Below are 16,273 nucleotides of genomic sequence, written 5' to 3'. Positions count from 1 at the left end.
TCAGTCCCTTCCGTTTGAAAGACATCTGCTCTTCCTCCTGAGCTACAGCTGCCATGTATGTTGGTCTGTTCTGCAGACCCACTGGGTATCAATAAATCCTCGGCAATGTCACGATCACAACAAAAAGACAGTACATGAAAGTAACCTCGTGAGACCGAGCGCGCTGGCAGTTAAAATAGACTCGGGGGTAGAGACATAAATTATCAAGACGTGCAGAGAACACAGGTTCCTTCATATGAAAAACAACAGCAGCTCTGTGAGACCAACAACTTTGTCTCACGAGGGAGACACAAGTCCTTCGCATGACTAAAAGAAAACAAAAACCAAGGTGGCAGGATGACACAGATGCTTTAAACCGCATTTAAGTATCTATGCCCGTGCTAATTAATATCTAAAACTAGAAACAAAATTTTAGTATTGATTAGTATCTGAGAATAAATTTTTTGACAACACTAGAGCTGATTAATGCATTTTTTTTTTCCTTTTTTTTGGGTCATATTTTAAAATATACATAACAGAAGTAATATTTATTGCTGACTGAATCTTTTTTTCTAAAACCCAGAATTATTTCATCGTAGCCTCCCAAAAAAATTCAGGAAATCACCAAAGAACAAAGAGTTATATCTCAGAGCCATGATGTTTGCACAAAATCTGGTGCCAATCCATCCAGAAGTAGGAAACTGCTCACGCCTTTAAAATGCTCTCTGGTTAACATTTGGGCCACATTACAATCAGAAAAGACAGAAAAAAAAATATCACTGCTTGTGCTTTAACTTAATAGGAAATCAAAACTAAGAGGTGTCTGACTCCTCTGGGTTTGTCTGCTGCACAGATCTGACTGATCCATTAAAAACGAAAACAAAAAGAAACTCCCGATCCCTCCTTCAATGGACTCAAGCGAATGTCACCCAGCTGTGAGGAATTCCAAAACTATGGAGTTACCAACCAGCCTACAGAGGCCGAGCTGATGAGGTGTGTTCGTCTTCTAATTGTTGTGAAGTGAAGGTAAGTGGTCGGTGAGGTTTATGTAGTGTTAGGAAAGTAAAGGAGTCCCCAGGTGCTCGTCAGAAACCTGCATCCAGACGATGCAGATGCAGAGAAAGTCAGTGGACATATTGGGGTAAAGAATTCAGCACTAACCGGCTCCTGCGTGTCGTCTCACATGACAGCAGGTCACACTGGGCCTCAATTTGTCAAACAGAGGAAGCTGTTTAGAAAATGATCAGCTTAATATTTCACAATAATTTTCTTTGTAGATTATATTGAATTAAGATTTTTATGTCAGTTCTTTATCTTTACATTCACATGCAATATTATATGCCTATGACATTACCACACAGCTATGCACTATATGACATTTCGGGCAAACACGACAACTCTTCATTTTGCTCAACAGAGAGCTGTGTCTGCCTGATCTTGATATTTTCAGATAAATTAATCAAATAAAACTGGAATGCATCTAATTTAATGGAAGGGATCATCCAGGCCAGCCGTGTAAGGATATTCAATTTCAAGCAGCCTGGTGCAAACTGCACACATGCCTCATTCTGGATGAAGACAAGTCTGGGCGTTCACGCTCGCAACTATAAATAGACGCGGTGCATTTCCAAACTCAAATGAATCAATGTGTGCGGAGGCCAAAATAGAGGACAAACATGGTCACAAAGGAAACTGGGACCAGCTCATAATGTTCAAGTGAGAGGGACTTTCCCAGTCTGTGTGCTACCTAAACAGTTTCTGACCAGGATTATATGGATATGAGTGATGCTGAGTTTGTCCTGTGCGTGCCTCATGTGTTGCGTTGGTGAGGAGGTTAAACCTGTGGTTGGTGGAGGTGAAAATGTGAGGGAGGGCAGATGAACACTGGGCTGAAATTTTAGCCTGAATCAGACAACCCTGATTTTCCAGAAATTTAATCTCTCTTAGGTAAAGGTAAAAGGTAAAACGGTGGTAAAATTAGACGGTAATTAAAAAAAAATCTGTCAGTAATGTAACAAAAAAAAAACAAAAATGCATTTTGTTCTCACATGAACCTGTTTAGATTTTGGGTCAGTCACCATGTTTATATGATTTAGATAAAAACTAATTCCTGAGCAAGTCAGACCAAAAACAAACCAGATAAAAGAACCCAGATAATGTGGTTGGCTGTCAAGAGTTAAATCAGTATCACATGTAAAAGCAGCTTAGCAACAATCCACTTCCATTTCTTAAATTCTGGCACCAAAATATCAAGTTTGGTTCTATCAAACGTTCTGCCTTGTGAGGAAATAAAATCCAACAGAACAGAGGCATCTGTAGTTGGAGAAGTCACAGTTTTAGATATGATTATTGTCACAAATGATCACGATTTTACATTTATCACAATTGTTTTGCATTACTTTCTCATTTTAAATGTGTAAAATCACATCATGTCCTTACAGTTCTTTATTTATAAATTTAGATGCCAATATAAAATAATATAAAGGTAAACAAAAAATCCTGTTCCAACTAAATCCCCTCTGCTCTATAAACAATAAATAAATCCTACATATTAACTGTGGATTTCTTTCTCTTAGAGAAAAGAGATGGAAAAGGCTACAGGACCTCTACCTGGACTTGGGAGTCTCCTTTTTGTAAACTACAGTATAAAAATGGTTTTGAACATTTCTTTTGAACCGGAGCAGAGAATTTAGAAACCCAGGAAAAATATCCTGCCAGCTGCTGTTTGAAACATAAATAATACTGGAAAAAGTGGAAATGAAGAAACAAGACCAGATATCTTGAATTAAAAGCTGTTTCTTCTACAGACTGTTGCATACTGATGACAAAAAATGATATCAACTAGGGCTGGGCAATTAATCGAATTTTAATCGCAATTACGATCTGGGTTTTCAACGATCATAAAAATAAAATGGTGCGATTATTTTTTGTCCTTTGATTTGTGCTGTTTTCAAATCGAGCGCAGCTGTCATTGCAGCGCTTTGCTGCAGACTCCTCCCACAGCCCCGACCGCTTTAGTTTTATTCAGAACGAGTTGCAGACACCTGGACACACGTCTCTCCTTCTCCATCATTTTCTATGTAAACTTGCGCGAGGAAGCGAAAATCGTTGCCCTCCAGCCAAGCGACAGGCGACAGTCGTGCATGTAAAATGTTGTGTTCGTGCATGTAGACATGCACACGGGGGCTTGCGACGCAACACAAAAAAATAGAAAAATGTTCAATTTTTGTGAGTCGCAACTAAATAATCCACCAGCTCCCAGAGTCACAGAGAGACAAACGTTATAAACAAACAGAACTTTTTTTTCTCAATTAACACAGTGAACAATCCGGGATTTAAGAAACTCATCAACACTTTGGACAAACGGCATCACTGCCATCTCAACAGTATGTTAGTGGACTGTCTCTTTCTTCCCTGTATGATGAGTGTAGTGAGGGTGTTGTGAAAGACGTGGCTACAGTCCGATGTTTCGCCACCGCTACAGGCCTGTGGTAAAGCCGCACCAGAGCCGTATAGAAATGTCGCGCTACATTTTATTGACGCGGATTTCAACGTGAAAACAAAATGTCTCCAGACTATTTTTTTCCACATCACACCAGGCGGAACATAGCTGCTGGTCTGAGACAAACAATAGCTATGGGGACCTGGTGGAAAGAAACTAGTCGGCATTACCACAGTAAACTAAACACTTCAAATGCCATGGTTATTAAGTCAGTTCCTCCACTAGGGGGCAGTGCTGAGTTCAGAGTTCACACCTGCAAGCTGACTTCAGTTTCAGATAAGATTTTAGCAGCTGTAATGCGTTGCTATAAAGCTGTTTCCAAACGCCCAACACGCCCTCAACACTCACATACAGTCTTTCTTCAAAAGCTTGCGCAATTTCTACACTTGCGCTCGTCTTCATTCCTCTTCTGCTTTTTTTCTCCCTTCCTGTTCCTCTTCTTCTCTGGTTTGTTGCCTTCGCTTTTTGCATGTCAGCTATTCTGGATATAGGTGGTATTGCTCCGTCTTTGGTGTCAAGCAACAGATAGCTAAGCTCCCTGAAAACGGACCAAATTCGTCGCAAAAGACGGATGAAACTGTCCATTCGTCTGCATACCCATCTTTTGTGTTGAACAACTACATCCAGCCATCTTTCAATGTAGGTTGTAACCAATGTGGAACTAGTGAGAAACAGCCTGCTCAGACTTAGCTATCTTGTATGTTCAACTTGCCAGAGCTGAACTTAGAAAAGAAATGTTGAGTTTAACTTCCTCTGTTAAGCTCAAATGAATAAAATCTGTAGGTACACGCTTGTTTCCACACATCAGTTCATTGGTTTCCACAGGGTACACTGTGTGAAATACCTGAACAGTTTAAGGACAGAGTGTACAGGATCCAAACGTACACTTCACAACCTTCACTTGTTTTAGTTTCTCACTTCCTCCAGGTGTGAAAATGGATCACGAGTTAAAAACTCAAAACAGACTAAAAAACTTAAATTTAATGTCAGAGTGACATGCTGATTCCACAAAGCTTGACGATATGTCAGATTGACGAAAGCTGGTTTTACCTTCTGTGATGCTCCGTTAAGAAGACCTCTGTCCCATAATGCTTTGTTCCCTGTGGGGTCCTCATCCACATCATCACTGGTGTTGGGTGGAAGACGCACCTGGGAAAATAAACCAAAGAATGAGGATGTGATTGTATTTTGATCTCATTAATTCTGCAGGACCCTACATATTTAAAGGCTAATTACGTAACTTTTTTTGGTGCAAAGGATAAAAGGAAGTTTCCCTACAAACAATCTGTCTCTCTACATTAACAATGTCTTTGTTAAGCTTTTCTCTTTTCAAAATAAGAGTTACGTGACGAAATAACTTTGGTGCACTGTTTAGCTCTTTCCTACTTCCTGGTTCCTTAACCAATTATATGCGACTCCCCACTGTTGCCAAACAACAGCGCAGCGTTTGGTATTTTTTGTCGGCAAAAGAGCAGCAGACTTCAGGCATGGAAGCTATTAAAAGAAGCGGACCAGAAATAGTTTCAGAAAAACCTAAAAAGCCTCGGCGTCCAGCTAAAAAATCATTATGTTTGCAGGTGCTACGTTCTCTGTCCTCTATAGACTGTATATAAAAGAGCGGTCTTCTCATAAACTGGCAACCTGCGGGAAACTCTACGAGGGGGAGAGGAGAACGCTCTCCATTATTCTCTTTTAACACCGGTTCTGATTTGAAAACTCTAGGTGTCATTGTTACTTATTTTGCCTTTAAGGACTCTTAAAAGAGATTAGTTTACTGTATTAGTTGGAGTCTATTTCTGACATTAAAAGCTTGTTCACACACAAACCAAACGCTCTGCACTTACGATGCTGATGTTGCCAAACTTGTCAGCAGAAGCCATGGTGTCATAGTCGAGCAGACAGGCCGTGGTTACCCAGCGAGGGTATGTGTCATCTGCGAAGATGATGAGCTGGTTCTCATTACGTCGATAACGAACCCAAAACAGACTCTCCTGAACGTCGGACACAATCACACGCTGGCCGATGGTGTAGATGCCAGTCACCAGGTTGGGAATGTGCTGCAGGGGAAGAAAGAAAAAGTGAATACTTAGAAGATTATTAAGAAGAAATATGACGTGAGAACTGCTCTGCAGATGTGCAACAAATTTAACATTGGTGGAAAAGATTTAACATGTACCAGGTTAAACACACAAGGCTCCAAACATCAGCCAGCCAGCCGTCTTCCATATGGAGCACATGGTTTTGTGTATGCATATGCAAATGTATCTTTCTTAAGTGAAAACAATTTTGTGTGCACCCCAAATACCTCACAAACATACAGAAGACAATTTTCACCTTAGTAAAAACATTAATCCAAATGGGCAATAAAATCCGCAATTTTACCATAAACTTTTAGGCTCACTAGACATTCTCACTACAAGTGTTTGTTTATAATAGTGCTGTAATTGTAAAAATATGTACAGTGCCGCAGAAGGCATGAACAGATTAATGAAAAAATTTATCAACATAAAAACACATGTGGCCACTGCAACTCAACGGAAAGGATACAAACACCTCCAGTCTCTACAGAAATTAGTCCGAACAGAAGCCTATTAAAACTACAAAGGAAAAAAATGTGAATAAAACCTGAAGCGATCAAGACTAATCCCTAAAAATTCCTCAAATTCAACCCAGTGCCGTTGTACGGTAACAGATAAAGACAACAAACAGCCTTGTCTAACAAGGGGATGGCTTTAAACAGATGAGATGTAAAGAAAATAAACTTTAATCTGACCATTTTAATGCTTAAAACTAAAATTTTTTAACTTTTCTCATCCCACATTGAGTCAGCAAGAAAAGATTTGTTTGGTTAAAAAGTAGATTTGGAATTAGATATTTCAAAATTTCTTTCTTAAGTTGGTAATTATATAATATAACTGAAGCAAAGCATCAGGAGGATGAAATCAGGTGTCAGCCCAAGGGTTGCCGGTTCGATCCCGGCCCAGAGATCTCATGGAGAGATCTTGTCGAGGTGTCCCTGAGCAACGCACTGAACCCCCAATTGCTCCTGATGGGTCGTGGTTGAGCGCCATGCATGGTAGCTTCCGCCATCAGTGTGAATGTGTGTGTGAATGTGACGTACATGTAAAGCGCTTTGATAAAAGCGCTATACAAGTACAGGCCATTTTATCAATTATTAACTCATCAACAACTTACGTAAAAAAAATACTTTAAAATAAACATGAACATTTCAGGCTGCGAAGGTGGGTTGTTATAATTTCACAGTGGCTGTGAAGTCAACTTAAAAGGGTGGACTGAGACGAAGTGTATAATGTGAGAGGATATGATGGATTTCTGCCTGGCAAATCAATTGGTTGTGGGTAAAGTCTGAAATACAGTGGTGCAGACAAGACACTTAAACATCTCAATTTTCTGAGGCCCAGCCATGTTTTTCTGTTTAACAAATTTTAGGAGCAGCTGGCTTTTACTGATTCTCGGCACAGCACGGCGAAAACAGAAACTGGAAGATGCAAATCCCTTAGACTTACTAGCACCGTTATGGACAGAATGAATGTGGAACAGTGTAATTACACATATCTATAAAGCTTAGACTGTGTACAGAATACAATCCTCAGCCGTAGCATGATGGCTGACTTAACTCAGGTTTTGTTGTGCACAGCATCTTTTGAAGGAAGGCTTAAAGGTCCTTGTCTTACCTTGTTCTCACATTTGCGGAGCAGCTTCTTTTTGCCCAAGTCGTAGATTCTCAGCAGCTTCCCGACTCCAATCAGGACTCTTCCCTGGAATGGCGCAATAGCCAGTGGCACATCCTCCACTGGGGTCTGGAAGAGAGACAGTTCAGGGAGAATTCAGGTTTGAGTCTTAAAGCACGGTCAAATACCTAAAGGGCAGTATTTATGAGCAGCAGTCAGTGCACTCTCAGCTCGGAGAAGATGAGCAATTAACTACTATGCTTAAATTGAAAACAATTTACACCTTCAGAACAATGTCACATTATTACAGTATGCTATTTTTCCATCAGTAATTTACTTTGCTTTCACATTTTCTCCACCTAAACAGCACCCAAGTTTCTATGCAACATAGACACTGAGCGGTTGCTCAATACAACCTCCAACTGATCCGCTGCAACCTGAATTTCCACTGATCGAATTAAAAAACAGACTACAAGCACAAACCTGTATAATCTTTTTATATTCTTAGAAAACTAAACCTTTTCCAAGAAGTCTTGCACAACTCCTCATGGAATCAACTGATACTGCACACAAAACTGTTAAAAAGCTGAATGTGTGTAATAAGTGTGTGTGTGTATGTATGTATGTATATATATATATATATATATATATATAACCCCAGGAATTGGTTCATGCCATTCATTCATGCATATTTAAGGTTAGTCCCATCATGCCCAGCTTTAAGAAAAGTGGACAGTTTCCAGACAGGTCAGTATGTCTGCAAAAAAAAAAAAAAAAAAAAAAAAAAGGGGGTGATTATGCTCCCTTCATTCATTTTGTGGTTCATCCATTACATTATACTCTTCCAGACCTGATGGAAAGCTTTGATCTCTGACCTTTCAGAAGTCCAATATTCTTCTTTGCTTTTCAAAAACAATAAAACTTTAAAAAGATTTTGTTAATAAACTGAAGTCAATGTTTGAATTTCAAACGTAATCTACCATACAGACAGATTTGATCTAATTGGTCTAATTAAACTGAGGTAATCTACGAACGCTGCAGAGGGTTAGGGTTACGGTTAAGTGACCCATCTCAGACGTTATTTTGACTCAAGATGATGTTGATGGTTGCAAACAAGTTTTTTTTTTCCTTTCTTTTTTTTTTACAACTTCCACAATCACATTAACATGAATCACTTCATGAGAAAAGCTGAGAACTTAATCTAAAAATCTCTATGATAAGAGAAACCATGGCAACATGGTACAACTGAGTCCACCTGCATGCATTTTTTCCCACAGTACCTCATACAGTTTATCCTGGCAAAAGATCAGCCTCTACTCCAACATGTATATGTGAGCCTGTGTGTCCTGACAGTAGGAATGTTGGACTGCACGCTGGGGTATTACAAAATGTTGGTATTTTGTTCGTAACAAGCTGTATTCTATCCATATGATCCGGTTACGTGGTTGGGAAATCCCTCGCCTCTGTGAAAACAAGTGGCTGATGCCAATAGAAGTACAGTGACTCATCACTCATTTCCCCAGTTATCCCACACCAGGTAACAAACCAACGTGGGCTGATTCACCCCAGATGGTCCCCACCCTGCTTGAGTATCTGGGGAAATGCCCAAAGAGAAGCATGGGGTGGCACGGGCTCCGACATGGATGTTTGTCATCTTTAAAGGCTTTAAATGAGGTCACGCTCCATTTTTCCCTTTGAGTCAAGTCAGATATCTTTATCTCAAACCATCTCAGACACACGGGTTTTAGACAGCAGAATAAAAAAGCTGCTTTGTGGCGTTTGGTCACACTGCAGCATATTTGTTCTGACAGGCAGATGGAAAAAGGAACAGCAAAATGACAGAGCTGAGCCCCTTTTGTTTAATGGAAATCATCCCTTAATATGAGCAAAGAAAGAGAGAGAGAGAAAGAAAACGTGATAAAAACACACCTTGTGGACAAACTCAAGTTTCTCCCCTCCACCGGTAAGCCGATAGGTGTAGATAAAGCCACCTCCGACTGATCTGGGGTTGAGAATCATGTCTCTGGCGACACCCACCAGCACATACCAATCGTCTCCTGTGTTGGTAAAACGGCACGCTGCCACACTGAAAGGATTCAAAGAGAATTTTTTTTTTTTTTTTTAAATGTGAAATTTTTTTTCTAGCAAGAAAAGAAACACAAATTAAATACAATTAATGTTCTGCACAGGTAAAGCTACAGCAACATCTCATTACAGGCTGAGAGAGGCCTTACGTCCTCTGGAAGGACCTTTTCTTTGAAAACATTTCATGTAGAAAACAGCTCAAAATGCTTCCCATAATATATTAAAAATATAACATTAAAAACAAGGTGGAAAAAAAACAAACAAAGAAAAAAACATTTAAAATAAAAGAATTTAAACAAATTAAAAAACAAAAAAAGAAGAAGCAATCCATTCATTAATTTTCTTATTCCAATCCAGGTTCGCAGGGAAGCTGGAGCCAGGTGAGAGGCCAGAGACCTGGACAGGTTGCCAGTCCATCACAAGGCCAACACACAGCCAATCACACTCATTCCTAATGAGAATTTAGTGACCAATAAATAAAAACAAGATCTGTCCATCTGGGCAGAGACGATGCAGCACATCAGACATCTCCATAGAAACAGTGACAGAGCTGCACTGTGTAGTTCAAATGACCATAAAGACAATTAATTCACTTTGCAGCAGATTTCTTGCATCATGTAACATGGTGTCATTTTCTCTTTAAGAAACAAGTCAATCAAAACAAGCACAAACAGATTGAGAAGCAGCTTCTACCCAACAGCAATGACCACATTAAATAGTGCCTAAACAGCTACAAGGTAAAACTGCAGCTTGGCTGAAAATGCTTGGTTTTAAGCTACTGTAACAACATTTATTTTAACTTTCTTAAAATAGTTTTAATATTCTGACAGGCTTGCATTTTCATTTAATTTTCCTCGTTAAAATAACTAAAATAATAAAAAAATAATTAAATAATTAAAGGATATTGTGATTTTTCTGTGTGGTTCAGCTGCACCATGCAAGATGATTGTTTTGTGGTACTAATGTGGCCTCAATGTCTGACTTGCATGACAATCCAGGAGCTTAAATCCCCAGTTTTGTAGTTATTCACACACCTGAGCAACCCTGAAACATCCCACCTTCGTTTGTGGTTTTAAGTCCTTTTATCCTTTACAAATGTTTGGATATTGTAAATCTTCATTCGGGATTCCTTTACTCACAATTTTCTTCTATTTTTCTTGCAAACATATTTGCTTACATGAGCTTACTTTTTAACCCAGAGATCAACAGACGTGCATCAGAGTAAACTGATAATGAAGCGCCCTCTGCTGGATCACAAGATGAACTACTTCTGACACTTTAATACAACTTTGAATCCTGTGTGGCCTGAAGCGCTTACAGAATTATTGCAGTTCAGCTTTTTCTGATGTTCACACTGATTTCTAGCTTTATATAAAAAAAAAAACAAGAAGGAGCATAAATCTTCTTAACCATCTGTAGACTGACTACTGCTTGTGATGTTTTAAAGCAGACTTGAAATATTCCAGCAGAAATGTATAAGCCTGATTTATATAAGGCAATCTTAGGGGTTGCATTTAATTTTCGCTGTGTGTGAAATGTATAAGGAAAAAGACTTCCCACTAGATCAGCCCTGAAATAAAATTTTCCTCATCAAACAAACACTGAAATCTCTCTTTATAGTTTTCAATACATCCACTGGTCAAAATGGTTTAAATTAAATGACAAAAAAATGAAAAATAACCAACAGCTGCCTGGATGTCATAATAAGAACAGCCCCAGACTGTTAAAGTGCAAAAGAAATCAACAGCAAAAGATCCAGATACTGTCCAACCTCAGATATTGCTGAACGGACACCATTTCCAATGTTTCTGGAACATAAGAACATGTTTCACAACGTTGACAGTCTATACTTTTATCTCTTCAGATGAAACGTCTCATTACTTTTCAAGTTCTGTCTTGTTTAAAGACAATATCCTGTTTTAAACATCCGAATGTCTGGCTGTAAACAAATACAAAATGCTTTTAAACAATTTTGACCTTCCTTCGGGATACTCTTCCACTTTCTCTGCTGTTATAAACATGTCCATACATTTTTCCCATCCTTCCTTTCGTTCAGTCTTCCAACTCACCTGAAAGCAGCTTCGTTCTGCTCCAGCTGCACCTGGTCCAGCGTTGAACCTTGGATGGGGTTGACGAGTCGTACCAGAGAAGCCCACTGCCCAGCTCCAGCTTTGGGAGAGCCAAAAATGGCTTCAGGAAGATTCTCGTTGAGGAATGCAGCCGCCATTTCGGCCGCCAGCTCTCGCTCATCCTCGCCTGCAGCTTCCACCATTTCCTGCAGAGACGCGAGACAAGCGGCTGTTTTGCTCTGTTGCTCTGGCGATCAGACAGCTGAATGAAACAAACGTGATGAAAACTTTACAGGTTTTCTTTCTGTGATTAGATGTGAAGGTTTATACACTTTATTGCCAAAGTATTCCCTTTGCCCATCCAAATAACTAAAATCAGGTGATCTAATTACTTCCATGGCCACAGGTGTATATAAATCCAGCACCGAGGCATGAAGACCATTTCTACAAACATTTGTGAAGGAATGGGTCGCTCTCTGGAGCCCAGTGAATTTCAGCGTGGTACCGATAGGATGCCACCTAGGCAACTAGTCCAGTCGTGATATTCCCTAACTCCTAAATATTCCACAGTCAACTTTCAGTGTTAACCTAACAAAGTGGAAGTGATTGGGAAAGGCAGCAACTCAGTCATGAAGTGGTAGGCCCGTAAGATGACTGATCGGGGTCGGCTGATGCTGAGGCGCATAGTGCACAAAGGTTGGAACTTTCTACCAGTCGATTGCTACAGCCCTCCAAACTTCATGTGGCCTTCAGATCAGCCCAAGAACAAAGAGAAGAGAGCTTCATGGATTGGGTTTCCACGGCCAAGCAGCTGCATCAGAGCCATACTTCACCAGAAGCAATCAGAGCGTCAGATGCAGTGGTGTAGAGAACACCGCCACTGGACTCTGGATCAGTGGAGATGTGTCCTCTGGAGTAACAAATCACCCTTCACCATCTGGACTAGGGCTGCAACGATTAGTTGACGTTGTCAACAATAGTCGACAATAAAAATAGTCGACAACGAATTTAGCTGTCGACTATTGTCGGCATAAAAAAAAAAAAAAAAAAAAAAAAAAAAAAAAAACTACAGAGTGAGACATCGTCTTCTAATCCTATCTCTGCTGAGAGTTGCACAATGCACATGCACAAAGAGGGGAAAAAAATACAGAGTGAGACATCGTCTTCTTTTTTAATCTCTGCTGAGAGTTGCACATGTGCAGTGAAGTCCGCCAGGGGAAAAATATGGTGGCGGACTAGGGAAGAAAACGGCGTGTGGCTGCCAGATCTGTATTTCTGCCAGATTCGTATTTTTGTCGAATGCGCATCGCGGCGGCCAACTTGGACGCTGAAATACGGCAACACCGTCTAGTCAAATCTGTGTATATGTATATATATATATATATAGATTACGTGCACCTCACTTATGTAAATCCTCTTCATTTCAAATAAATAGGGTTTTTGTGGGTTAATGTTCGAGCCCAAATGTTATAGCCCTTAATCTTAGAGGAACCTTAACATGAAACAGGGTGCGCACATCCATAAACAAATTCCTACATGTGCCAGACAATTACAGTGTGGGCACAGTAATAATAAATATATATATATATATATATATATATATATATATATATATATATATATATATATATACGTATATTCCAGTACAACTCTGAGTTCTGTCATCTGCAGAAATACTCTGATGACTCAGCAGTTGTTGGGTGTATCAGTGATGGACAAGAAGCAGAGTACAGAGAACTGGTCGGTCAGTTTGTGAAATGGTGCGGTGACAATCATCTCATCTTGAATACCAAGAAAACAAAGGAGATGATTGTTGACTTCAGGAGGAACAAGAACACACATAGAAGTGTTTCCATCATGGGAGAGGAGGTGGAGGTGGTGGAGGAATACAAGTACCTTGGAGTTCAGCTGGACAACAGACTTAAGTGGAAAAGCAACACTGAGTACATTTACAAGAAAGGTCAGAGCAGACGCTACTTCTTAAGGAAGCTGAGATCTTTTAACGTCTGCACCAAAATGTTGCAAATGTTCTACAGGTCTGTTGTTGAAAGTGCAATCAGCTTTGCAGCAATCTGCTGGGGCAGCGGCATCAGAACCAGAGACTTGAAAAGAATTAACAAACTGATCAAGAAAGCCGGTTCTGTGCTTGGAGTAACTCTGGAGCCGCTGGAGTTGATCATCAAAAAAAGAATTCTGTACAAGCTGACGAAGATAATGGAAGATCCTTCACACCCTCTACACAATGCCGTGACGAAACAACAGAGTGTGTTCAGTGGGAGGCTTGTTCAAGTCCGATGCAAGACAGAGAGATACAGAAGATCCTTCCTTCCAGCAGCTATCAGGCTGAAGAACAAAGCCCTTAATTAATTAATGTGATTGTTTTACTAAAAAATTACTACTACTACAATATTGAATTTCCCTTTGGGATTAATAAAGTATTTTTAATTCATTTCATTCATTCATTCATTCATATGTACATATGTATATATATATATAGATTACGTGCACCTCACAGACACAATATGTGCAGTACAGCTCGGGCAGCGACAACAAAAGCGAAAAAAGTTGTTCACCATAAGCTAAAAAGCGTCTACCAAAAAGTTGTTCACCATAAGCTAAAAAGCGTCTACCACACAGATTTGACTAGACGGTGTTGCCGTATTTCAGCGTCCAAGATGGCCGCCGCGATGCGCATGCGCAGTCGACAAAAATACGAATCTGGCAGAAATACAGATCTGGCAGCCACAGAACGTTAAAAGTCTGTGATAACTTAACATTAAACTTACAAAATAAATTAAATACATGTGAGATTTTTAAAGCGGACCTTGTGTACCACGGAAGTACGTCTGCAATGCTCGAACATTTAAAGAGGAGGCACGTCAGACTCAACAACCTTATGCAAAATTTCAAAGCTGAAAGTGAAATAAGATCCTTTTATATTAATCGTGAGATACATAATCCGATTGGTCGACTAGCCGTTTTAATAGTCGGTGACTAATCGACCATCAGAATAGTCATTAGTTGCAGCCCTAATCTGGACATCTGATGGAAGCGTCTAGGTATGGCGGTTGCCAGGAGAACGGTACTGGTCTGACTGCATTGTGCTAAGTAAAGTTTGGTGGAGGGGGATTATGGTTTGGGGTTGTTTTTCAGGAGCTGGACTTGGCCACTTAGTTCCAGTGAAAGGAACTCTGAATGCTTCAGCATACCAAAAGATTTTGGACAATTCCATGCTCCCAAACTTTGTGGGAACAGTTTGGGAATGCCCCTTTCCTGTTCCAACATGAGCAATGTCCATAAAGACATGGATGAGGAGTTTGGTGTGGATGAACTTGACTGGTCTCCATAGAGACCTGACCTCAACCAGACAGAACACCTTTGGGGTGAATGAGAGTGAAGACTGAGAGCCAGGCCTTCTTGTCCAACATCAGTGTCTGACCTCACAAATGCACTTCTGGAGGAATGATCAAAAATTCCTATAAACACTCCTAAACCTGTGGAAAGCCATCCTAGAAGAGTTGAAGCTGTTATAGCTGCAAAGGGTGGGCCAACATCATGTTGAATTCATTTGATTGAGAATGGGATGTGTGTTAAGTTCATACGAGCCATGGCAGGTGAGAAAATACTTTGTGGGCAATATAGTGTGTGTATAAATGAGGCTTGTTGTGCAGAAAGAACAAGAAAGTTTTTCCATTTGATGACTGATAAGTACAGTAATCAGCTATAAGGGGAGAACTAAAATCAAATGGAAAAACAGCCTGTAGATCTTTAACTTAGGAGTTGAAATTGTTCATTATGACTAGGGTTGCAAAATTCTGGGAATATATTGTTGCATAATCTTGGCTATAACAACCAGATTAATAGCAAGCATACCTGAATATGCCATTCAGGTAAAGATCTGGGCAGTTTGGCAGGGTATCGAATCAAGCACGGCCTTTGGGAAGGGGACGGAATCTGGCAGTCATGCTAGGGACTTTGTGGATCTGAGGCCCATGCACCTGTAGCCTCCATCATCCTCCAAATCCCACCACCATCAGCTGCCCCTGAGCGCAACTGGTCACTGTTCGGTAACACGCACACAAAGGTTCGAAACAGGCTCACAAATGTGAGAGTGGAAAAACTGGTGGCCAGGTGGTGAGAGTAATACTTTACTCAACATTCATGTTTTTGTTGTTCAATAAGAGAATTGATTGTTCAGTACAAGAATTAAAGTTTTACAATTCTACTCAGAAGTAAATGTGTTGATATGCCATGTTTTTAATTTTGTATAGATGTCTACATGAATTCCCATAATTCCTGTGGAAAGTTTCCAATTTGGAATATTTCCAAAATTCCCAAGCTTAACTTGCCATGGAAAGTTTCTGGAAATTTAGTGGAAATTTTCCTCCCCTTTGCAACCCTAATTAAGACTGAAGTATTTTATTCATTATTCCATTAATTAATCTTGGAATCTGAAAAGAAATAAGTCTGTTTTACTACAGAGTGATGAATAGTAAAAAGAGGAAAATGTCTTAACATGAACCACTTCCTGATTTCTTTGCAGAAAATGCAACTAATGTCATTACTGAACTGCATATCACGGGAAGGAAAGCACAGACTGCATTTAAGTGACACCATTCCATTCTAATTATTGTTTTTATTACTTACAATTTCTTCCAGTTCCAGTGTAAAATGTTCTTTAGAAATGAAAGTTTATGTATCTTTGAAAGGGTTTATATGTATATCTATCTCTCTATCTATCTATATATATATATATATATATATATATATATATATATATATATATATATATATATACACACACACACATATATATAAACACACAATAAACAAATTAACGGCATTAACTAATTAATGCGTTAACACGATGATGACGTTGGTTCTTCATCATAAACAGTAGAAGTGCTGTATGAGTGTGTGGGAATGGATGAATGTGACGTGGTGTA

General features: G+C 39.6%; 1 protein-coding gene across 1 annotated transcript in view; it reads right to left on the bottom strand.

The window, feature by feature from the left end:
- The window catches only part of sf3b3 (splicing factor 3b, subunit 3), a 36,796-nt gene that overhangs the window by 6,760 nt on the left and 13,763 nt on the right, over nt 1–16,273 (bottom strand). Inside the window, exons 20-24 of the mRNA XM_041997069.1 lie at nt 11,328–11,533; nt 9,103–9,259; nt 7,177–7,302; nt 5,326–5,538; nt 4,532–4,630 (exon numbers count right to left, since the gene is read on the bottom strand). Coding sequence (XP_041853003.1) covers nt 4,532–4,630; nt 5,326–5,538; nt 7,177–7,302; nt 9,103–9,259; nt 11,328–11,533 — 801 coding nt within the window. The remainder of the gene's footprint in view (nt 1–4,531; nt 4,631–5,325; nt 5,539–7,176; nt 7,303–9,102; nt 9,260–11,327; nt 11,534–16,273) is intronic.

This window comes from Melanotaenia boesemani, chromosome 10 (genome assembly GCF_017639745.1).
Source record: "Melanotaenia boesemani isolate fMelBoe1 chromosome 10, fMelBoe1.pri, whole genome shotgun sequence".
Taxonomy (NCBI): Eukaryota; Metazoa; Chordata; class Actinopteri; order Atheriniformes; family Melanotaeniidae; genus Melanotaenia; species Melanotaenia boesemani.
This window is presented reverse-complemented; position numbering and strand designations above follow the sequence as displayed.